The following is a 23,856-nucleotide window of genomic DNA, read 5'->3' as shown; positions in this document are numbered from 1 at the left end:
AAACACGAATCTGGAGGCATAATTAATTTATTCTTAATTAACTTTATGTAATTTTTAGACACAAAATAAAAAAGTGTTTAATGTCCTTGTGTTATTTTCCTCTTCTAATGTCTTCTTTGGCCCTGAAATTTTTTTCACAAATTAGTTTTATGTCTTTAGTAAATGAATTGAATCTTTTCATGAAATTGCAATAGTAGAAATTATTTTATTGTGATATATTTATATATTATTTACATAAAATTGTTTAGAGTAACATAAATATCATGTCAAATTAATAACTTATTTTCTATTCAGTGGTGAATAATTTCACAATAGCTTGATAAAACTAAGGTTCATATACTGATTAGTAATGCACTACATATCAGTGTTGCCAACTCGAATTTGGAATATTACCTAGATTTAGTAAAAATGTTATAGGAAGGTGAGTTCATAGATCCACATACTTGTTTATGACTGAAATGATGTGGTAGATAAAACTGAATAAAACGAGTGTTTTTTCATTATTACTTTCTGGTAAAATTGTACATGTTTTTACACGAATCCGACCAAATATTAAAGTTGTAAATTAGTAGTTTGTAAATTCTAAGTTGCTAAATTAGAAGTTTGGTTGATTGATAGGATATGGCCTTAAGAATTTATGTTTGCTTAACAGGAATTATAATTTAAGGCCAGTGTTAACATAATGACTTGAGCATATGAATGTTAACCTTGAGGTCAAGCTTTGCACAATGGAATTTTCATTTTATATGGCCTCTGTTTTTACACTTGACCGTAGTGTTGAAATACATGGTGAGGAAATTTGCATGTCTAGTAGGTAAAACTTTTAAGGCATGTTGAATGTGTAGCAATAATGTAAATATGTGGCTTAGTAGAGATTTTATTAGTTAATAGGGAATGACTACAATATATGTTTTATCATAGATGCAATACTTACTTTTTCATACCCTGGTAGAGACCGGTGTAGTACCCACTCATGTACCAACTGAGAAGCATTGAGGACACCGCTTGTTGTTCATCATGTACTTCACCCAACTGTGGTGGAGGTGGTGGAAAGGGAAGCTCTATACCACCCATCTAAAATTAAACATTATATATATATATATATATATATATGCAAAAAATCCTTCATTTATAGTACTTACATGTATGGGAATATACATCAACAATATATGTCGTAACTTAAAAATACTTTTTCTTTTAATGTTACTTAAAAGTACCAAATCAAGTCTTCTGAATATTAATCTAGAGATATTTTAAATTAGAAAATTATAGTTACAATAAATAACTTACATTTCTAATCATAGACATATCAGGCATTGGTATATCGGGTAATGTGAATGAATTATTTCTTGACTTCTGTTTATTTCTCTTTTTGTTAGAACTTACTCTTTCATAAATTTGCTTTATAGAATCTGGAAACATAGTTTAAAGAGACTGTTAGCTGTAGACTTGTTTAAGTAACAAAAATATTTCATTAGAGTGGCCTAAAGTTCCAAATAATCATAAGTTTTTTGACTTATAGAAGTGGATTTATAATGTTTTAGTGGTTGCAGTTAAAACTAAAGATTTACACATTTTTTCAAAATGTATAAGTGTACATAACTTTGAAAAACTCTAAATTTTTTTAAGGACTAATTAATGTCCAAACAAATACAAAACTCAAGTAAATGATTAACAAAACAAAGATTTGTTTTTAATCCTTACCCACATGTGACGTGGGTGCTAATTCCGCATCATCAGCATATGGGGACTGGCTCTCAAATCCATCATCATCTTTTTCTAACTGAGAGTATTGAGTCTTTTGAATGATTGGGTGCAAAGAGCTAAGTTCTACTTTCTGTAAATTATCATATTCTGAAAAATTCAGAATGATATAGGTATACTGAAATTGTTGATAATTATTTAACATAGGTAATTCGTAATTTGCACTGTGCATATATTAAAACTAGCTTGAGCTCAGAATATCTTAACACAATTTATAATTTTTATAAATTGGCACATAGTTATAATTCAAATATATTTTTTTAAATGTTATCAACTAGTATTTATATAAGATACAATAAGGATTGACTATCTGAACTATGATATAAAGAGTGGTCAAATTATAGTTATTCTTTACATTGCACTGTTGTATAAATAGTACAACTAGACTAATATAGTATTTTAGAATGCAGAGATAAGTGTCTAGGCTGGCTATATACACAACAAATAAAAAATATACATTTTTTAGTATTCTGCAAATCAAATGGTAAACAAACCCCAAGCATACAGTGAATACTTTTACTTAGATTTATTAAAGTTGGTTTCATTTTACCCCCAGTATACAGATATGTGAGATGAAATAAATAAATAGTAGTTAGAATTGTTTACCAGAAAATTGGACTATACATTCTCTGTCATTAAGTATAGATAGGATTACTGCTTCATACTCGAGTCCATCTTCATCATATAAAGCTCTGCATGACATTCCAGCTTTCCAGTTGATTTTCTTAGATTTTTTCTTGGGTTGTTCCTTCTTTGGTTTTACTTGATCTGTAATGTAATGGCTTTACATGAGATTTTATAATAAATGTTCTATTATTCATGGGATATAACTATCAATCATTAAACAAGTTTGGCAATGAAAATCTTTAATATATGTATATTAAAACCTAGCATTGGATAGATAATAGATACAGATACAGCTTGGGTACTTTGCATAATCTTAATCATTAAAGTTTAAGCAGTGAATTAAATTGTTTTAACATACTCTGTTTTGAATCAGTTTCAGTCTGAGTGTTGGTAGACATAGCAATCCTTTTGGCTACCTCTACGTTCACTATTTTTATAGCTTTATCATATGCATTATTTAGTTTCCTGTCATCCCAGACATTGCCGTCATCTTCTTCAGATTGAGACTAAAAACAAAGTTTTATCACAACGGTGTCGGTGGTCGCTGGACACCTGCTGCAATCTCGCATACTTCTAAGTATTTTAAAGTCATTTTTTTCTATAGAATTAAACACAATACGTCTTGGAAACCATGGATTATATAATGATGTACAATTAGTCACGCTATTATTTTATTTCATGGACTTTTTGTATAATATAATGATAGCTAGGTAACCAGTTATAAAAAAATCGAATACGAAAAACTTTCTTACTTCATCCAGGTCCATTCCCTTTACGTAAAGAATTTCATTCTGAGACATGGTGCCGAAGATTTTAAAATAAATTTAGTACAAACCACAATAGAAAATTTGTGCAACTCTTAAATTTATAAGTTTTTATAGTTTTTAAAATTTATGTTTAAATTTTACAAAAAAAAAATAAACAGATTCCCACAGAATCCTCTTTAACTACAGATTTGTAGAGTAGCATTGTCACAGATAAGGTAGACGAGTATTTATATATAATTAAATAGACAAGTTTCTGAAGTAAAAAACGCATGTCACGCCCTTCTAGCCAATGAACTAAAACGAAAATAGTTTATTATATTATATTCACATATTGCGACTTTAAATAAAGAGTTTGCATTATTCAATATAAATATTGGAGTCATCAGAAGAAAATGTGTACAGGCGTAATCAAACTACAACACACATATTACAATATCTCAAGACACCCGCTAGTGAGGCTATAATGAATAAACATTTATGAAGTATGTATTAATGTTCAAGTGTAAAATTGCGATTTAATAAAATACGTTCCATTTAGAAAACCAACACATTTTGAAACAAACTACCTAAGTAAATCTAACTCTAAGCACATGTTACTAAACACAGTCAGTCTTTTGACTACTTGATCTGTAGTCTTTGAATAAATTGTCCTTTGTAGGCGCTAGAGTCTAGAGTACATCTTAGATAGATATCTGTATTGTGTGTAAATAATGTAGTAGGTAAATAATAACAAATACAATTTTTAATAAAGCAATAAAATGTTTCATAGCTGTTATTTTATAAATGAGAAGTGAGGATCGGGTATAATATTTGGAAGATTGGATCATAATTATTGTTAAAATAATAAGAAATAACCCAAGTTGTCTATTTCTGCTACTATGTACTTTTACTCGCAATGTTCAACATATCTTTGAAAACGTAACGATACTTATTCATCTACATAAAACGAAAAAATGGCCTCGGTTGAAAAGGAAACTACAGATATTAATAATTACCATGCAATATTTACAAAATTGAAAAAGCTACATGACATATCTAAGACCACCAACAAACCGGAGTTATGTGAAGAATCCCTTGGTGATGACTATAAACTTGCATCAAAACGTAAAACAGAACTTGATTTTGATGGTCTAAGCGATGATAGTACATTAAACTCATCAATAAATAAAACTAAACGACGGAGGTTCTCTGACAGTCAGGATTTCAGCTCAAATGATTTTTTTCTTGATGATTATCGAAATATAGGGAAAAGTAAAAGTAAATTTGCTGTGACAGTCTCAAATTTACCTGGAGAGTGGACATACAATGAAATTAAACAATATGTTACTGATGAGGTATGCCAAAAAATAGTAATTTTACAACATTGTAGGAAAATATTGTAAGAAAATATATAAATTAAATATTATTATTTTACAAGCTTATTTTAATGATTTAGTGCAAAAGGTTTTGTTACTTTTGACAACTAAATGTTCTGAAATACTTGTTAAGTAATGAAATGAAAGAAAATTTTTTTTCTTATTGCTACAAATGATATAACAACTGTCCAGAAGAAGTCAAATTAAATACTAAGTTTTGTACACTTTATCCCATTTTCAGTGTGGTGTCAATGTTATGGGCATGATAGATTCACGATGTCAAAAGTCTGATTACCAACTGCGGCTTAGGTTTAATAATAGAGATCAGTATAAATTTATTCTTAGTAAACTCAAAAGTAAAGGTGAAGGAAACCTTAAAATTCAAGTTGAAGGTAAGTAAATACAGTAGAAGTATGAAATAATTAATAATAATTATAATTATTTTAACACTAGATAAAGCCAATTGATTAAATTGATTTTACTGCCAATTAGCAAAGATACATTTCTTCTGACAATTTTCATTTATTTATTTGTAATAATGTTCTGTGCCCTATGTATATTGACATTATAACTATTGAATCTTATAATCTGTAAACCTTGAATTTCAAATTATTAACCAGGCCTAGTAGTTTTTTAAATTTGTTTGTTTATGCAATACTTAATAGGATTTATGAAATAAATAATAAATTGTAAGGGCACCTTTAATTTGTTTAGAGACCTGCAATTTTCCTTTAAGCATAAATAATTATGGGCAAGTAGAAAAATTTAATTATAAAAATAATTTTAAGTATTTGCAGATAGTTCAAATATTGACCCTTAATAGACTTAAAATTAAATTGACATAAATTCAGTTTTTATACTTACCTATCTTTTGTTATTCTAATTGTATTTAAATAAAACAGTTATTGTGCATAAAACTGCTTACAATGAACCACCTGAACTTGTATTTTTAGGCGAAACTGATTCAGAAAGTGAAATCTCTGATGAAACAGTATTAATTGAAAAAAGGTAAGAGTAAAAAAAAAGATGTACGACCCACATTACAGAGCAATATTGGCCTAACAGTTTCAGCAACGGAAGGTTTGAACCACAGCTGTGCACCAATGCTAATAAATTATTTAGTATTGGGTATTCAAAGTTTGTGTAACTTTTAAAATTACTTTTTTTTCAAACATTATAACTAGTTAAAATTTATTTGTATAGTTCAAAATTATATATTTCATCTCTGGTATATATTTTGTATTTTTACAGTGAACCACCATCATGCAAATCCCAGCTTAGTGAAGCTGGTCTAGAGAATTATCTTTATGGTTTGAATCCAGAGTTTCTAAAAAGTTTTAATATTGAACCACCATTAGTGAAATGGATTAGTGTTTCAAATGTGAGTTTATACATATATTGAACACATTTTTCTTTCTTATATTTCATATGTTTTATATATAATTTTGTATCTCAACTAAATTAATGCAATTATTATATTTATTTACGTAATAAAATAAAACAAATTCTTTTTTGTACCCGATACTATAACTTAACTTAATTTCTAAGTTAGTAAAGTAAAGATAAATTTTATACACCCTTTTAGTTTCGGTGTGATAAGTCAGAACTACGCGATCTCTTCGAAATGGCAGGACGCGTGGTTATTTGTGTGATAATACATTCAATTAATAAATGTGCGAAAATTATGTACAGCCATCCGCTTGAAGCCGTTCAGGTAAAAACAAATTATATTTCTTATATACAATGAAATGATAATAGATACATATAATAGTTATAAATATTTATTTCAGGCAATATCTTTATTGAATGGTCAAATATTTTATGGGCAATCCCTTAATGTTTCCTTAGATCCTATGGCAGATTCGGCAATACCCTTACCAAAAGGTCTCCAAAAATTTGGCACAGGTCTTGGGCAGACCGGAAAACCCCTACACGATGTTGTAGCAGAATACGAACGTTTTGTAAACGGTGCTCCTTCGTTTATTAACGCATCCTTGTTCGGTAAATCAGGTGAAATACCCGATGATTTTGATCGATACTCACCTTCTAAACCTAGCGGATCGTCGGGCCAGTTTGGTGCAATTGGTCAAAAGAAATTACCAGCTTTTCAGCCTACTAATTCCAGTAACCCACTTTTTAGCCCCCCACAATCGCAATATGTACCGACCCAACCTTCTAGTTTATTAATGGGAATTCGCCATGAAAAGTCTTCAGGTATGCTTGTCAATACTTTAGCGTCAGGGTCTTTTGGTGGTATGCAATCGCCTTCAGTTGGTCAAAAATTGACAATTCAAAGTGGTCCACCTCTAAATTGTCCACCAATCGTTCAGTCTAGGTGCTTAAATACTAACATGCAAAACTTTCCTAGGCCTAATTACAACCAAGTTACAAGTGTTCCGGGTCAATATCCACCCGGTCCTAATTACCCTGGATGTAATTTTCAAGGTCAGCCGGGACCTAGTGTTCAACCTGTGACTAATTTCCAAGTTTCGCCAAATGGAGCCAAAATTGGACAGGAAAGTCCAGGACATTTCGATTTGCGAAATCCTCAAATTCCTCCGAGTTTTAGGCCTCAAGGTCCATTTATGCAACATGGGCCAATTGGACCTGTGCCAAGAATGTTCCCACCTGTTCAAAACTCAGGACCTAAGCCTAACCCTATACCCGTGCCCCCACCTGATAAGCCCATGGCGGCATCACCATCTAGACTTGCGAGTGGGCCAGGGTTATCTAGTGGTCATAGAAGCTCACAACCTGTTATGGTACTGAAGGCAAAAGATCCTTTTACTCTTCATATTACAAATGTAAGTATACTTTTAATGAATACATAAAAAATGCCAAATCGTTTTGTGACTGGCGCAGACTTTGCTTGTGTGTGAGAATGTTTGAATCCAAACTCTTAAAAGTGACGTGACCACAGATACAGATAAAACACTGATTCGTCATACAAAGTTGTCAAAAGGAGGTTGTATACCTCCTTACAAAATAGTGTTTAACTCCTTAGTGATTCAAACTCGTAGAGCTGATGTGGTAATAACATTGTTTCCATATTATATCAATGATGAAAAATATTGTACTATTTATTTTTAATATGACAAAATATTAAAATTCAAGATATTGATTGCACATGCTTCTATAGTAAAATATATTTAATTCAGTCATAAATAGTTACCACCAAGAAGTATATTATAACATTGATATTAAATTCAAATAAATAATAATGATATCGTTGTAAAATTTGTGGTGTTTCGTTTATGCATTTGTCATTTTTTTATTCTGCTTTATTATTCTTTCTAGTTGCCATCGCAAGTAGGATTTGCAAATCTTTGTTGTAAATTGTCAAAGGTTGCTCAAGTAGTATCATTAGAATTTACTACGCCTGGTTCCGCGTTGGTAAAATTTAGCAACAGCATTGAGGCGGAGAGGTGTTTTCGTATCCTTTTTTATTAAATTTTCATATATTTTATTTAGGTTATTCTCGTTCCAGCTGTTAATGCTACAGAACTGCCTCGGTACTCTGTAATGGCTATAGCTATTGCGAGTTACAGAGTTCCGGGACAGTTCTTCAGTTAGACAATTGTATGGTCAAATTGTTCCGACAATTGGTGCATAAATGTTTATGGATTTTTTGTATAAATTTACTATATTCATAATAAATACTTAATAATATTATCAGAATATTTCAGTCCATCGCGCTTCGGCCACGAACTTGGAATGGTCTGAATAGACCATTTTTAATATGGTAATGTTTTTACGTATATATAAGACTGTATTTATAATGTGATCTCGTTCTCCAAATGAATAGTAGTATTCGATTCATAAGAAAAAATACGGCGTCAGGTGATATATTATCTCAATACTTACTCCACTTCCACGGTAAATGGAACACCTTGAGCACTTAAGAAATAGTCCAATAATGAGATACGGGTCCAAAGTCCTCAATTGGCCCCGAAGGAAACATAAAGCTCGCGAAACGAATATTTTACTTTCAAATGAGTCTTAAATTTGTTTATAGCGATAAAAATTACGCGCCTACTTTGTCGTTTACATTCTATGTTTTGGTGGAAGACGTTTTAATGTTTCTTCGCTTTACAAAATTGCTAAAATACATACTTCTGCGAAAGTTGTAAGAGTATGCAGAATAAAACAATATGAAAATTCATTCTGAATTTTAAGTGGTTTGAGTGGGAGGTATTAGATTCAATCACTAGCGAAACAGTAATCGATTCTCATGTTAATAGGCAAGCCATTTTTCAGTAAAGGCCCCAGTTACGCGTTAGGCGGCTATAACGCGAAATAAGTTTGGCCATCTTTTGATTTCTAAATCACAATATAATAAACAAAAATTGGTTTGGGAAATGAGCTCTCCGACACTTGACACAATGCATGTTTTCGTTTCACCAATCACAATCTGAACGCACTATTGTTTCAGCTTTCGTTTCGCAGTCGAGATTTGAGTTTAATTAGAATTACGAATATTTTAAGATTTACATTTGATAAGCTAATTTTTTAATGAATTATTTATCTTAATATAATTTATGTAAGCCGTGTAAATAACTTAAGTGTTTAATTAGTGAAATACGAACTTGAACAATAATAATTAGTTATAATAATTTAATGAAACATTATTGCTAGTATAATGTTACCATGTTATTTAGTGATGTTTGGTATTAGATGAATAATCGTTGTTTCGACTAATGTGTGACCCTCTTATGTCACGTGACTGCTGTATAAATATTTTTAATTACGGATTTTTTGATAAATTAATAAAGTATTTACTCCATAAGGATTTCTAATGCCAAGTTTTTGCCAGATTACTCATAACACTTTATTTTACGCACTGTCAAATAGCCAATTGTGGAACACTTGTAGACTTTAAGCAGTCATCGTTTTCTTTAGTCACAGTTTTATATACAAACATATCACATTACATTCGTCTATGGCAACAGCAGCAGCACAGATTATGTTATGTAATTAAATTTTGAATAATGCATGCTTATATTTTTTTTTGTATACTATAACATTTGTCTAAAGGCTTTATCCAATATAATATCTTATTACTCATATCGAATTTATAGGCGCCAATTTCTTATAATTAAAAAATCTTTAATGTAATGGTTTTATTGATTATTTTGCTCCCACGCACTTATTAATAGGATTTAATAGTAATTATTTAGAATAAATACTTATAAAAGCATAAACAATAATTTATCCAGGCAATACTTTATCAATAGTTAATTAGATTTTATTAGTTATTATTAATAGACATAGGAAATGTATTTAAATTAAATTGATTAAGATTAAATTAAGATTTTAATAAGAATTAATGTATTTAGTGTATCTCGTACTAACGCCTAATCAGTTTATGTCGGAAGCAGTAAAAGAAAACGGTATGCATAATTTTAGGTTTAATTTAAATGTATTAATATATACTTTATGTATAATAATGAATACTTTAAGTAATGGAGCAACTTGTATTACTAGGTCGATATATATTTAATACAACTAGAATGCTATTTAGTGGAATATTACATTATTACAACGCACGCGAGTGAATCGGATCCTAGGTGGACACTACGTACTATAAATATACTACTTTAGTATCTTTATCTATTTGTTTTTCTAGAGTAGTATTCTAATAAAGTTTTTTAACGCATAATATGTTTTATTTGGCCTAGTCCAGCTCCTTCCATAATAAGGTCATAGTTAACGAAAAGCGGTTCGATCGTCAACTACCAATAACTTTCCGAGCTTGGCGAGGCTTGATCTCTTGGCGTTGCATAGCGATGTGGTGTCTTTCTCTACCACATTTACCATGGAGAGTGTATAGAGAAGTTGTTCTGATAATGTTTTTGACCTGCAGCTGAGTTTCCCCATCGGACTTCGAGGTAGAATATGAATTTCCACTTGTATCATCTCGACTTCCGTCGGTCCACAGCTTTGAGAACAGCTACTCAGAGGCTACTGTTCTATAAAAAAATATTTAAAATAAAAATAAAAAAAAGCCTTGACAAATAATACCTACTTTACATTACAACATATTTTCTATTAATTTAATTAAAGTCGATATAGGTAGTTATTACTTGTTAAGTGTTACAAGTGATGCTTCCTTTTGCAGATATTATAAAAAAAATGTAACGAACAATATTTGAAGACCCAGGTATAGTAGCAACGCAAAATGAGATTAACAATTGCGGTAACTTAATCTACGCTTATGCGACAGCCGAAATTCCTCAAATCTGAACGTTTCATGGGTAAATGACGTCATTAAGATAATGCGAAATCCTACCGTGATAATTGAGCCTGGTCCGATAGTAATTGAAGATTGAACTGATATTATAAAATTTAAACTGTACCGTTTTGTAGATAATATAACAAGAAACCTTAATATTTTTAAATGATTACTTTTTTTTGACTTAGGTATAAGCTGACAAATAACAATCATTTAACGGCCAAGGGCATGTCACCGATCAATAAATTAATGGGAGTCATAAATTATAATATTATCGCTCCATTTTCTTTGATTTGTTTGATCACGCTTCACGTCAGAATGACAAGTGGCAAGGGCGCCAAGAAATATCCCTGGTTTTATCACTTCTGATGTAGGATTTATTATTTTTTGAATAGGTATGGACATTGAATTTTTAAGCTTATAAAAACAAATCACGAAATAAAAAGTGAAATGCACTTTTAACGTAATATTCTCTAGTTATCATATGATATTGGTCTATCTCATAGTTCGGGGTTTTCCCATAATTTGTGTTAATTCTTTGTGTTATTCATTCTTTTTTGCAGCATCATAGCACCCAATATCACGAATTTGATTAATATGATATACATGTTATAATTTGTTTAGAGACCTATAGTGACTTCTACGACGTAGCTGCCGTAGCTGACGATGACGTCACGCTACGACCCGTAAATGTAAAATGTAAAATTATCTTTAAACGAGCAATTCTTTTATAGCTCCAACGATTTTCATGAAATTTAGTATACGGAGGGTTTCAGGTACGATAAATCGATCTAGCTAGGAATCATTTCTAGAAAATGTCATTTTATTCGTGTTTTATCAACTTAGAAGAATAGAATTGCTCGTTTAAAGATGTTAGTCAAATAAAAACTTAAATATTATTTATATTCATATTTCATATTTTTATTAGTATGTTATTCGTACTTAAATAAGATTTCCAAAAAACACGATTTATAAAAAAAAATACCGAGCTAAGCTCGGTCATCCAGGTCCTGTAAAATAATGTATGTAACCTTAGCGGCTCTATCTTCAAAAGCGCCATTTTGTTTATCAGATAACAGCGAGCTTCAAAATGGCGACAAATTATTGTCTCAATATTATAGATCAAGCAATCAGTTATGATTCCAAACAATAGCTACCAAAACCTACAGTTCAGCCTCATTAATTGAACGTTGATCGCGACAGCAAGCGTATTTCATTGTTCGAACAACAATTATTGCAGTATCAAACTATTGACATTACTTATCGATAAAACTTTTCGAATAATCGGCGGAACTTTATTAAAGCTGTGCAAGTTATTTTATCATGCATTTATTACTGAATGTATTTTTAAAACGGTAAGAAGTTTCAATTGAATTAAAAATAGTTTGTTGATTAAAAATCAGGTCGTTCGATATAGGTACCATAAAATTGGTGATAAAATCCCCAAAGAAATAACTTATAAATCTAATCTAAACTATCTAAAAGTTATCATATTTTTAAAATATATGAAATGTTTCATAACAGTAAAAATATTTTAATTTAATTAAAATGTTGGCTCACGAATCCAAATAAATTTTACTTATTTGAAAGGAACGCAGAATTTATCAAATCTAATAAAGTAAGTACAACAGATTTTTTTGTTTTACGCTGATGAGGTAGTGTCACACTGGCATTATTAAACTGTTGCAATCTGCGCGTAACTATATATTATTTATTCTTGTTATTATATTTATTATTTCTTAAAGGTATATAACATGGGGTAGACGTATATAAGGATTGGTTTCGTTGTGTAGTAACTACTCGTATGTTAATAAAAGTTTTTACATTTTATGTGTATGTATAAGAACTGTATTTCATATCTTGCATATATTTTGATGTTCAGTATCCATAATCTTACATACTGAATAATTAAAAAAAAAAATATTTTAGACTATGTCGACACTTTTATATTCCGATCTATATTAATGAAAAATCAATGTCATTCACCATATGGTATTTTCTCTGTCTTGTCTAAAGGTCTGTTCCAGTGCTCAATTTTACCCAATGGAACCTGGCGGTATTAATTGTACCGGTATTTTTATCATACGTATCTCGTTTATGTGGTGGTGGTGGTATATGTGGAGACTTTGTAATTATATTACCATATTTTTAAATAAACGGCAAAGGCAGGTAATCATGCCAGTGTAAAATTTTCCGAAGCTACCGACTTTATCCTGTTCAGTTTTAGTGTTCAATAAAGAGAATTGCGTTACTGCCGAACCCATATTTTTCCGAATTCTTTTCACTGTGATCACCCGACCAATTTTGAGACTACTGACATTATTACGCCAATTAAGGTAAATTGAAAATGTGGTTATGAAGATTGTAGTTTGGTTGATTTAAAAATTACATATATTTAATTATGTTTGCTCGTCATATTTTTCTATCTTTGCTATACAAATATGAAAATAACAGCTAATAATAATAACAATAATATATTACCCATTTTGGCTATGTGAAAACAACTTAAAATGTAATCTTAAAGAAATCACCCAAAATAGACACAGAGACAATAGAACAAAATATTCTTAACCTACAAAATTGTGTTAGTAATTATGATCATGTATCATGTTTTTTTACGTATAAGAAATTATAATCAAATATAAATTCGTCATAGCATTGTGTTTCTAATGTTTTAACATTGAGTGGTTGGTTAGCTAATGTATAAAATTACTTAATTAGTACATACTAACTTTACTTTAGTAGATGTTTTTTGATGTATGTGAAGTCGCAAAAAGAAGATCTTGGAAACTATTACGACATCTATAATCAGCATACTATAAACACGCTTCAAAGTTCTTCCTACCGCAAGGATTTATCATCTGTAAGACTGGTAGAGGATCCTAACGGGTCCGAAGCACACATACACCACAAACACAGGTCGAACCTAACCTACAATAAAACTTTTATGAAACAAACTAATATTTTTAGTAATTACTATGAAGTATTAAAATAAACTAACGTTTAATATTCTCTGGTATATATGGGGGTTATTCTGAAGATATTCGTGATTTATCGAAGCAATATGTCGAGATCGATGAGCGGTCGAGTGCCATTAACGTGATATAAGTCATAACATTACGCTATCCATGACAGAAGACCACATCTGTGATCTGAAGATAGACAAATAATAGCGGTATAAGAATGTATTTATTAGAAAGGACTATGTCAGAAGTCAGAAATTTGTCATGTTATATGAAGTATTACAGAATAATTTTTAACAATTTTAGATATTAGGAAATGGGATATGTTGTTGTTTTACGCCCGAACCCAATAATTAATCCACAATTTCAGATTAAAAACCATCAGACCGTGACAGTCGATCGATCTCCTATCTGCATCCCAATAACCAAACCCTACGAAGACAATCCATTTTTGGCGACGGATAGAATGCAATCTCTTCGCTCTTTACAATCATATTTGAAAAACAATATAAACCAAAAAGACTAAATAAAACCGTACACACATGTCTATGTTTAAAATATACCAAAGCCTTTATTGATTTAATTACTTATACTAGTTTATACAATGGAAAGTACTAATAAATGAACACTAAAAAAGTTAAAATAAATTTCAATTGGTTTTATTAAACTATACATATATGTATATAGATAATTAAATTATATTAATATACAATTACAAACTAAAAATATATCTAATAACTTACCTTAAAATTTAATTATTAAAAAATATTATTAAAAGGAGTCCCTTTAGGCAAGGTTCCGAAGATACTGGCAGCGTTCCCCCTTTGAATAGCTAGACTAATTCTTTGTGCAAGGTAGCTGCCAGCTCTTCGTTCTCCTGTGATGTCGACTAACCTTTTTGATAATTCCCTAAAAAGCCTTAACGCGCTAGGACCCCACGGACCAAGGGTCTCGACACCGAATGGGACAAAATCATATTCAGAGCCTAGACCCCTGTATTTGCAGACTTTAGCTTTTTCAGCCGCATCAAAGATATATCATATACCAAATAGATTTTTAATTATTTTAAAAAGTGGTGTAAGTTAAAATCTTAAGATACGATATTAGCACAGTTGAACTGTATTTTTCATACAAAGGTCTATCCACATATCCGACCTACAATGGATAGCTTGTATCGAGAGATGGCTATTACAATCCGTCGATTGGTTATTGGTACACTTTTATCAATATTAGGATAAAAAGTATCTCAGATGTTCAAAAATGGATTCAGATAGGTTATTGGGTTTGGGCATTAGTAGTAAATGCTATAGTCGCGTGATCATTACGTTGATCTGCCTTAAATAGTTTTTTGTGCAAAATTGCAACACAGTTAACGACTTCTATTGCCAGAGACAGAGAAAGAGACAGAGATAACATTTATTTCAAACAAAACACAAGTGTGTTTTGTTTGTAATAAATGTGAGTACATAACCACACAAAATATCAATAAAATATCAAATACAATAAAAAAATCCTTTTCCCATTCGGCTCGTTTCAAATGTGTTATGCATGTGTGCTTTGGTTGTAATTGGCCCTGGCTCAGCATTATGCTGAGCAGCAAAATGTTTCACAGCGCTGGTCATTCTGCCAGAGACCACAGCAGCTAATTTACGCCTCAGTCGCAAAAGTCAGTACTGGTCTCCCAAGTATCTATTCGGGCATTCGATTTGAGCAAAATTTAGAAATCGTGACAAATTTCTTAGAAAAGCAATTAGAACAACCAAACAAGTGTTAAATGGATTGTATCAAACGTCCAATACGGCTAATAAGCCTGAGTCATTTGTCTAGTAATTAAAAGTCATCTACATAGACAATAGAACACTAGACACAATTAGAGCGTTGTTTGAATTCAATGAAAAGCTCAGCGTAAGTGGCCTCCACGGAACACCACTCACGACCCCTGATAAAGACGAGTGTACACTTATGCCACTTACTAGTTTCCTTCTCAAAAACGTAGTGTAGACGCTGCTTCTAACTATAGACAATTTGTTCAGGTCTTTAAGTAAACTCTAGAGCTAAACGTACATATAGTATATACGTTTATATTTATTACTTTACAAATCGTTTCACTTTAAGATTCCAAATGTGAAAATTTGTTATATTATATACCTGTTAAGTAGATTTAAAAATCAAGGCGGAAGAAACTTTAAAGCAAAAGTCGTTACGCGCGGCTCGTTTGTTTTTCATTTGTCAAACTGAAAGATTATTCAACGCGTGTCTGATTGGATAAAGATCGCCATCGCTTTTAATTTTTTTTTAATTTATAACGATAATACGAATGAATATAATCTTAGAAAAAGCTCTTACAACATTACACCGAATTGATTGAGCGAAAGATAAACGTCTAATCAAAACGACTTCATTAAAAATATCATTCATTTCAGGCTTTGATTTTGGCTTAATGAGCCGTTAATTTTTAATATTCCACCGCTAATGGACTGCGACAGGTAAAAATGGAGGGTAATTAAGGGGAAGATTCGAGCTGACATTGAAATATTACGGCCATCTGCGCTGCGTTGTAATGAAAGTATAAAGGATGTATGCGGTGTATGGGATGTAAATGAGAATCAGATTATAGCGGCTTAATATATACCTAATATATTAAGTATAACTGAAAGTATAAAGTCAGTAAAATTTGTTTGTTTTGTCTATGCTAGGTACAATAGATGTATAACGATTACAATAAATGTTTTATGAGTATTTTAGTAATAAAATCAAGGGATCGCGTAACTAGATAACGGACAAGCAAATGTCAATTTCATTCAATCATAAAAGTTATTTTTTTCTGGCACTATCATTATTTTTGGATGTGAGGGTTATGATACGAACTTAGGCCTACTTAGACTTCTGTATGTCGAACAAGAACACAGACAAATCTCAACTTCGATAGGAAAATTAGTACGTATCTTTTCAAAAGATATCTACGAGACGGAAAAGAATATGCCGTTCTTATAGAGAACAAAATTTACTAATGGACAAGTGATGTATAATAAATAGTTACCCAAACACAGGTTTAAAATCTTATACAGAAATAATAGCCCACTTATACCCATATCTTAATATATATAAATCTCGTGTCACAATGTTTGTCCTCAATGGACTCCTAAACCACTTAACCGATTATAATAAAATTCGCACACCATGTGCAGTTCGATCCAACTTGAGAGATAGGATAATTTAAATCTCAAATTAGTCGCAATTTTATTTTATTGCAAGTTATTTGTTTATTATTTGATATTGTATCTAACAGATGGCGCTGTGTTAAAAGTACCAACGTTTCACATAAGCTGTCTACCTTACTCATCAGTTCCCTTGAATAGCTTACTAACTATGTAATATAACAAAAACCTTAGCCACAGCAATGCTTGGCCGAGTCTGCTAGTATTATATACAATATCTTCTGTCTTGGCCCAAGTGGGATACTGCTTAAGGCACATGACATAGATCCCGGAGACTGATGGAAAACTTAGCACCACTAAATAAAAGGCTAAGCTTAATTTTGTTGTAGATTTAAAAATAACGCGGCAATATTGACTTCGTTACTTATGTATAAATAAAAAGTAGTTAAAAAACACTCACATCATTTTCATTTTATTAAAGGAATAAAAACAAAAGTATAGAATACATTTTCAAACAGTGCAATGCTCCGAAAGTTTATGATCCGTTTTATTCCCGAGTGTGTGATTTGATATTTGATCAATTTCATACAAACTGTTTGAAAACTACTTAATATCGTATTCTCTTAATATAAGTTAAAATTCAAATATAAAGCAAAATTTTGTATGTTTGTAATGTATCTTATTAACAATCATTACTTTTATTAAGTTCTTTTACAGACCATACCAAACCATTTAATTCAAAGTTTATTATTTTTTTAAATTATTATATATTATCGTTTATAGAGTAATCATTATCAAAATATATATTTTAATAGTATTTAATAAAGAAAACGCTATCTCGATGTAGTTTGAGTTGCTGTGTGTACTCTTAATATAATTCTAATGTAATTTTCGTTAATAAATTCGTTAAAAGGTCACATGAGTATAGTAATTAAAGACATTTTTTAGTACAATACTACATAGCACCAACAGCGAAGCTACGAGTAAAAATACGTAAGATGATTAAACTTCACTTTGTATTTAAGAATTGTTAACAAGTTCCAGACGTATGTTGACGGTATTTAAGACTTTCGAAAAAGTACTTATGTTGTAACCCAAGCCTTACATTGTTAGAATAGAAATGGGTGATAATTGCAATAGGAACGCTAAAACAAAACAAGAGCCCGACAAGTATACAAAACCGCAAAACGTCTAGACGTCGGGTTTGTTTATAACTCAAGTGTCATTATACCTTCCGCACTTATACCTCATAGCTCTTCGATGAAAACTTCTTTTGTAATTAAATTTATTTACAAAAATATCCGAAAGTATGACGCAAACGGCAGTACGTTTTTTTAAGCTTTACACTGACACCCAAAAATAGATAACGCAAGGTTTCAGTGAATGTAAGGTAAGGAAACATTCAGAAATCTAGCGCTATAAAAATATCTTGTGACTGAATTATTATAAGTAAATTGTGAATAGTACCCAGTAGAACTGTTTGCCCTGCGTTAATCGTTAAGTCGGTAATACCACAGACGAAGTGTACGCAAGCGCATAGTCTTTATTTTCTACACCTAATAGTAACTTTACTACTTACAAAATGGAGCTTTAGCAAAACTACTACTTTGCGTACAGAGTACAAAAGCAAAAGTGTTATGATAAACATAACCTAAATTCAAGAATATTTGGGTTTGAATTAAGAATTCAAAAATTTAAAAACGCGAACTGGATTTAATAGGCATGGGAAAGCTAACCACGCCGTAAATGACTTCGAAATCAATTAGGACAAAAAACTTACTTGAATTGAATTTTTTTTTCTTTTTTCTTTTCTTTTCTTTATATTTGAACAATATTTTTGCTGATTACCTTAAAGTGAATTTATTGAATCAATTGAGTCTACTTTCAGATTGGCACAGATTCACCAAAGTTTAATATTTCGTTATGAGGCCAATGTCAGATTGGCTCTTTTGCCTACGACGGAGTTTGCTAAATTTTTATTAATACAGCTTTGCCGTAGCCAAAATTTAAGAGAAAAGTATAATGTTCCTTCGACAGAGATTAAATCGAGAACACGGCTGCCAAAAGTGCCAAGGGGACGGTGAATTTTCGTAATATCAGACCGAAATGCGGCAAATGCATAAAGACATTCATATTATAAAATGATTCGCTCGAATTGTGTTTCGCAAATATTCTGTCTTCAGCAATATTTGCGAAACGAAATACTTCAACTTTTACAAGCCATTCGACGGAAGATAGAGCTTATATTCATTTTTCTTGGGTAATAAAAGGGGACACTTGAATAGTTTTTGTCTCAATATCTTTCAACGAATACGTCTTGATAGATGATGCTATATCCGCCTTTTTGTTTCATTATTGCTATTTCTTTCTAAGAAAAAAGCCTCATACATATGTATGTACGACAAGTATTATAATAGGTCGTAAACTATTATTTATACTGCAAAGTCAAAAGGCATTAAAATACACATAACCATTAATTTTCTCCATTCTAAGCCCCATTTTTAATAGCGTAATATAACGTAGTATGATTATCTTAATATGGAACACAACGTTTGCTAGGACGTTGTAATGAAGGAGGGGTTTGAAATAATAATATTCATAACTATAAATAATTATATCCTTGATATGTTAAAATACGAAATATATATAAATATCCCTCTAAAGTTTATTGCACTAACTTAAGTCGTAGCCATATCAAAAAATCGAGCACTTCCAGTTATTCAAAGGAAATGGATTTTAAAATGAGTTTGCGGAAACATTTCGCCGGATTTGGTTAGACCTGCACAGCCTGTGGCCGAGCTCAACATCGTCCGGTTATGTCTAATGTTGTAGACGGATTGTTTCTTATCTCGCGTTTAGGTGTTGTATTTCAATTCTTTTCAAATTTGAATCGAATTCAATTAATAGGTTACCCCTATAAATTTGAATGTTTTTGTGACATTTCTAATACTGGTGTGTGTTGCTTTCAGGTTATCATTATTCAACAGTAAATACACGCCCTGGGTTCAGGTTGGGGTTTCAGGTAGGTAACTGATATACCTATACATTTTTTTGCTAAAATACGGAAACTATACTGTTTTTTTTCTAGTTTAATGATAATTACCAGAAATAGATTTAATGAATGTATTGGCATGTTTCTATAATCATCTTGACATGATTATATTTTACGTCCAAATTTCATTTTTGATGTTAACGAAAGAAATTAATATTAAAGAAATTATTGTTAATAATCGTTACTAAAGTCGCGAATTGATCAGCGCAACCTGATCTACAAAACATAAGGTTGCTAAAAATAGTTATTGCAGAAGAGTGGGAAAGTATTCCTCGAAATGTTATTAAAATCATTGTAGAAAACATTTCCAGAAGGATTTAGGCTGTGATTCTGACATGAAGAGGTCACAATCGTAATAAAATATGATTGTACCTTAATTAAATTAAAAGTAAAACAATCTACTTGTCTTTATTGCCGAAAACTTAGTGTCCGTGTAAATCCGTTTGAATGAATTCGTCAAATTTAAAAATTACCAAAGTTAACTTCACGTATAATTTACATGATAATGAATACCGAATACGTCAGGCAATTTAATTTCATTTAAATAACAGAAATAGATCGACCTTACAAAGTAAATTCATTTAGTTATAATTATGTATTTGGTGTACTTGTATGAAATAATCTTAAATACAAATGTTTGTTACAAAAAAAAAAAAATTCATAGAAACGTAAGCCAGTTATAGCTTTTCCGCTTACTTCCGACGTAGAGAAGGATATGCTTTCAGAGAATTTATAGTTATGATGTGTCGTTTAGCTGCAAATGGACCATCGGCGACTCAAAGGCTTAAGAGGGACGTAAAATATTACTTATTGGAAATATATTATCAAGAGTATCAGATTAGGAATATGTTATATATATTGTTTCGGACATAATATTTAGTAATATGTTCTTAAAAGCAATTAAAACTTAACTCGGTTTAAACTGGAATGTGATGATAATTTATTCCACGCCAAAACATAAAAACAACATTTCGATTATGTCGTTTAATTAAAAATAACAATTAATTACTTCCTTAAGCAACATACTTCTTTGTATGTAACATCATTTTATATAAGTTAATTATATTAATATACAATTACAAACTAAAAATATATCTAATAACTAACCTTAAAATTTAATTATTAAAAAATATTATTAAAAGGAGTCCCTTTAGGCAAGGTTCCGAAGATACTAGCCGCTTCTCGAGACATGCCGCACTCAACGATATCATACATCGGTCCCTTGCCACCGTCAACGTGCCTAATCTACTTGAGCCGACTGGAATTGCTAGAGACGATGGCAAGAGACCGGACGGTATGAGTTTGATTCCATGGAAGATGGGTCGGGTTTTGGTATGGGATGCCACCTGTTCAGACACACTGGCCCCTTCCAATCTTCATGGAACTAACAAGAGAGCTGGTGCGGCTTGTGATGCGGCTGAAAAAGCTGAAGTCTGCAAATACAGGGGTCTAGGCTCTGAATATGATTTTGTCCCATTCGGTGTCGAGACCTTTGGTCCGTGGGGTCCTAGCGCATTAAAGCTTTTTAGGGAATTATCAAAAAGGTTAGTCGACATCACAGGAGAACGAAGAGCTGGCAGCTACCTCGCACAAAGAATTAGTCTAGCTATTCAAAGAGGGAACGCTGCTAGTATCTTCGGAACCTTGCCTAAAGGGACTCCTTTTATATAAGTTAGTTATAACTATATTAAACTACTTCTTACATCACGAGTTTTAGACTGTGAATTAAAGAACATGTTCCAAATTGTATTTCCGCATATAAGGGACTTTTAACTAACTTATAACTATAGCATTACAATGCTTATAAAGGACTGATACTTAAAAGAGAAATACCTATAATAAAACAAGATAAAGTTCAAGAGGAAAATGATTGCAGACATATAGTCACTGAGCACTGCAATTAATCTACGACTAGAGAACGATCTCCGACCATTATGTAGTATGTAATGAATGGATCTTAAATATATTAAAACATTTTTAAGTTAATCGCTTGCTTACAAATTTAACTTATTTTATTTGATTTATTTATAATTTCAAATCTATAAAGTTAGTCTAGTGATTTTTGTGTTCGACTCTCATCACTGAGATCGTAAGTTCGATGCAGGATGGAAATTCAGGATAGTCTCAAAGAGTCGACGGCATGTGTCAGCACAGAAGACTGATCGTCTACTTGCTTATTCTATAAGAAATTATCGCGAAATATAGATAAATTTGAGGCCCCGACTTAAACGGTTGTTATGTTGCTAAAGCGGCACTGGTTTATTTGTTAGAGTAATTTGCTATAAGATTAGTTAAGGTTCTGTCTTTGTAAAATATTTGTACGAATAATGGTTTATATGTAATGTTTGGGGATACGCGCTAAACCAAGGCTTATCGTAGCCTTTGTGCTTGAAATATCATTCAGACCGTTCGTTTGTTAGGTACGAATATGTTACGAAAATAGTTTATATAATTTCACCTTGTGTATTTATAATACACGTATTAGTTACTTTAATATAGTTTTTATGACTTAGAATTAGGAAAAAGCGCCGCAGTGTCTCTCCGAGATCAAAATCAACATCAATTAATAATTAGTATTAAGTAGTGATATTAGTTGTTTATTCTACGGATTTGCGTGTTGTTCTCACGAGTATGTAAGTGAGTGCTCCTATTTCACCATGCCTCTTGCTGGTAGAGGACAAATCTTTGTTTTTAATTTATTTTATTATTCTTTATTACTTAGGATGTCATATGGAACATGGTGTAATGGTTGCAGCTCTTTACAAACATTATTAAAAAAAAAAATGGCGATTAAAAAGAGTTCCTAGACTTCCGTTCTACGCCCTTGATTTGAGAACTGGCAGTAAATTTAAAATTAGAAGCATTTAATGAATATTTCTTTTTTTTTGACGTTCATAAGTGTCCATTATACCTATATGAATAAATGATTTTTGTTTGTTTGACGTGTATAACATAATTCCAAGATTCAGAATATGTAGTTTGTTTCTTATACACTTGTTCTTCAGGAAGCCAAGTACACTTAATAAACGTCCGTCTTCTAATTGACTTCCTAGAAGAAAGTAAGATAAAAATTTATAGTCACGAACACTCATTACCCCCAAGTGACCGGGCTCTTGGCCGAAGTGACATTCTATTATGTTATCGTGTTACGGTAAACAAGCAATTTTTCCTATCTCATCCATTCTCCTACACTATACTTAGCTTCCTACAAAGTACAACATGTTTGTTGCTGTTGATGTTCCTGTTGTTAGTATCTAAATGTTGATACACAAATGTTTTTATGTAAAGAAATCTTATTGAAGTGAAGTTAGTAAGAAATGGCTGTATTAGTGTTAAAATTTCACACAAACAAAACGATTACATTTAATAAAATTTCATCTTTATTTTGGTAAAATGTAATAAAACAATACACGCAGTAAATATTCAATATTAATTTTATTTAGCTAACTGCGTAGTTACTATATAACAAATAAGGGGTCAGCCCTATATACCAAGACGTAAAATTATTTGAATATTATAGTCAAGACAATGTTATTTTGAAAAGCCACCGAGTTATCTCAACTCGTTTGCGTGATCCAGACATTTTGCCATTTCACGCCGGGTACATTAATAGCGATCCCTGCGATGACCCGCGGGCCATAGACCAACTATTTCTGTAGAATTATAGCATTGAAATAAACATAGTTTCAACTTAAGAGGATCAATTAACCGAGAGCACATACTATATATTTATATATATATAAATCAGCACAGCATTATATTAAACATTTATTGCTGTGCTGATTGAAATGAATGATTTTAATAAACGAATTGTTATAACACAAGTTGCAATAATACGCGTGTTAGAAAAGCTACGCCAGCAAAAAGATATAAAACTAAATTTGAAAACACATCAAATTATATGAATAAGAATTTTTTTAAACGACGTGGATAGGTGA

At 31.2% G+C, this 23,856-nt stretch overlaps 2 protein-coding genes across 3 annotated transcripts; one reads left to right on the top strand and one right to left on the bottom strand.

Annotated features, from left to right (window-relative positions):
* Positions 1-11: 11 nt before the first annotated feature.
* On the bottom strand, positions 12-3,325 carry LOC111000905 (survival motor neuron protein). Its single transcript, XM_022270509.2, has 7 exons — positions 3,144-3,325; positions 2,750-2,897; positions 2,371-2,532; positions 1,705-1,854; positions 1,291-1,412; positions 935-1,074; positions 12-122 (listed from the first exon to the last, which is right to left on the bottom strand). The coding sequence occupies exons 1-7, from the start codon at positions 3,189-3,191 to the stop codon at positions 92-94; spliced, it is 801 nt and encodes a 266-aa protein (XP_022126201.2). The 5' UTR covers positions 3,192-3,325; the 3' UTR covers positions 12-91.
* A 501-nt stretch (positions 3,326-3,826) lies between these two features.
* On the top strand, positions 3,827-10,158 carry LOC111000901. Of its 2 annotated transcripts, XM_022270505.2 has the most exons (9): positions 3,827-4,492; positions 4,755-4,905; positions 5,467-5,521; positions 5,765-5,894; positions 6,099-6,227; positions 6,304-7,317; positions 7,811-7,946; positions 8,190-8,255; positions 8,946-10,158. In XM_022270505.2, the coding sequence occupies exons 1-8, from the start codon at positions 4,112-4,114 to the stop codon at positions 8,234-8,236; spliced, it is 2,043 nt and encodes a 680-aa protein (XP_022126197.2). In that variant the 5' UTR covers positions 3,827-4,111; the 3' UTR covers positions 8,237-8,255; positions 8,946-10,158. The 2 variants fall into 2 exon arrangements, with proteins under 2 accessions (XP_022126197.2, XP_022126196.2); XM_022270504.2 differs by having other exon boundaries at positions 8,190-10,158.
* Positions 10,159-23,856: the final 13,698 nt, after the last annotated feature.

This window comes from Pieris rapae, chromosome 5 (assembly GCF_905147795.1).
Source record: "Pieris rapae chromosome 5, ilPieRapa1.1, whole genome shotgun sequence".
Taxonomy (NCBI): domain Eukaryota; kingdom Metazoa; phylum Arthropoda; class Insecta; order Lepidoptera; family Pieridae; genus Pieris; species Pieris rapae.
This window is presented reverse-complemented; position numbering and strand designations above follow the sequence as displayed.

Excerpts from the sequence above, each read along its gene's own strand:
- LOC111000905 (XM_022270509.2), bottom strand. The coding sequence starts at position 3,191 with ATGTCTCAGAATGAAATTCTTTACGTAAAGGGAATGGACCTGGATGAA. Across the intron at positions 2,898-3,143 it reads AGGGAATGGACCTGGATGAA|TCTCAATCTGAAGAAGATGA; the intron begins GTAAGAAAGTTT and ends CTTTGTTTTTAG. Across the intron at positions 1,855-2,370 it reads ATGTATAGTCCAATTTTCTG|AATATGATAATTTACAGAAA; the intron begins GTAAACAATTCT and ends TGAATTTTTCAG.
- LOC111000901 (XM_022270505.2), top strand. The coding sequence starts at position 4,112 with ATGGCCTCGGTTGAAAAGGAAACTACAGATATTAATAATTACCATGCA. Across the intron at positions 6,228-6,303 it reads ATCCGCTTGAAGCCGTTCAG|GCAATATCTTTATTGAATGG; the intron begins GTAAAAACAAAT and ends TATTTATTTCAG. Across the intron at positions 7,947-8,189 it reads TGAGGCGGAGAGGTGTTTTC|AATATTTCAGTCCATCGCGC; the intron begins GTATCCTTTTTT and ends TAATATTATCAG.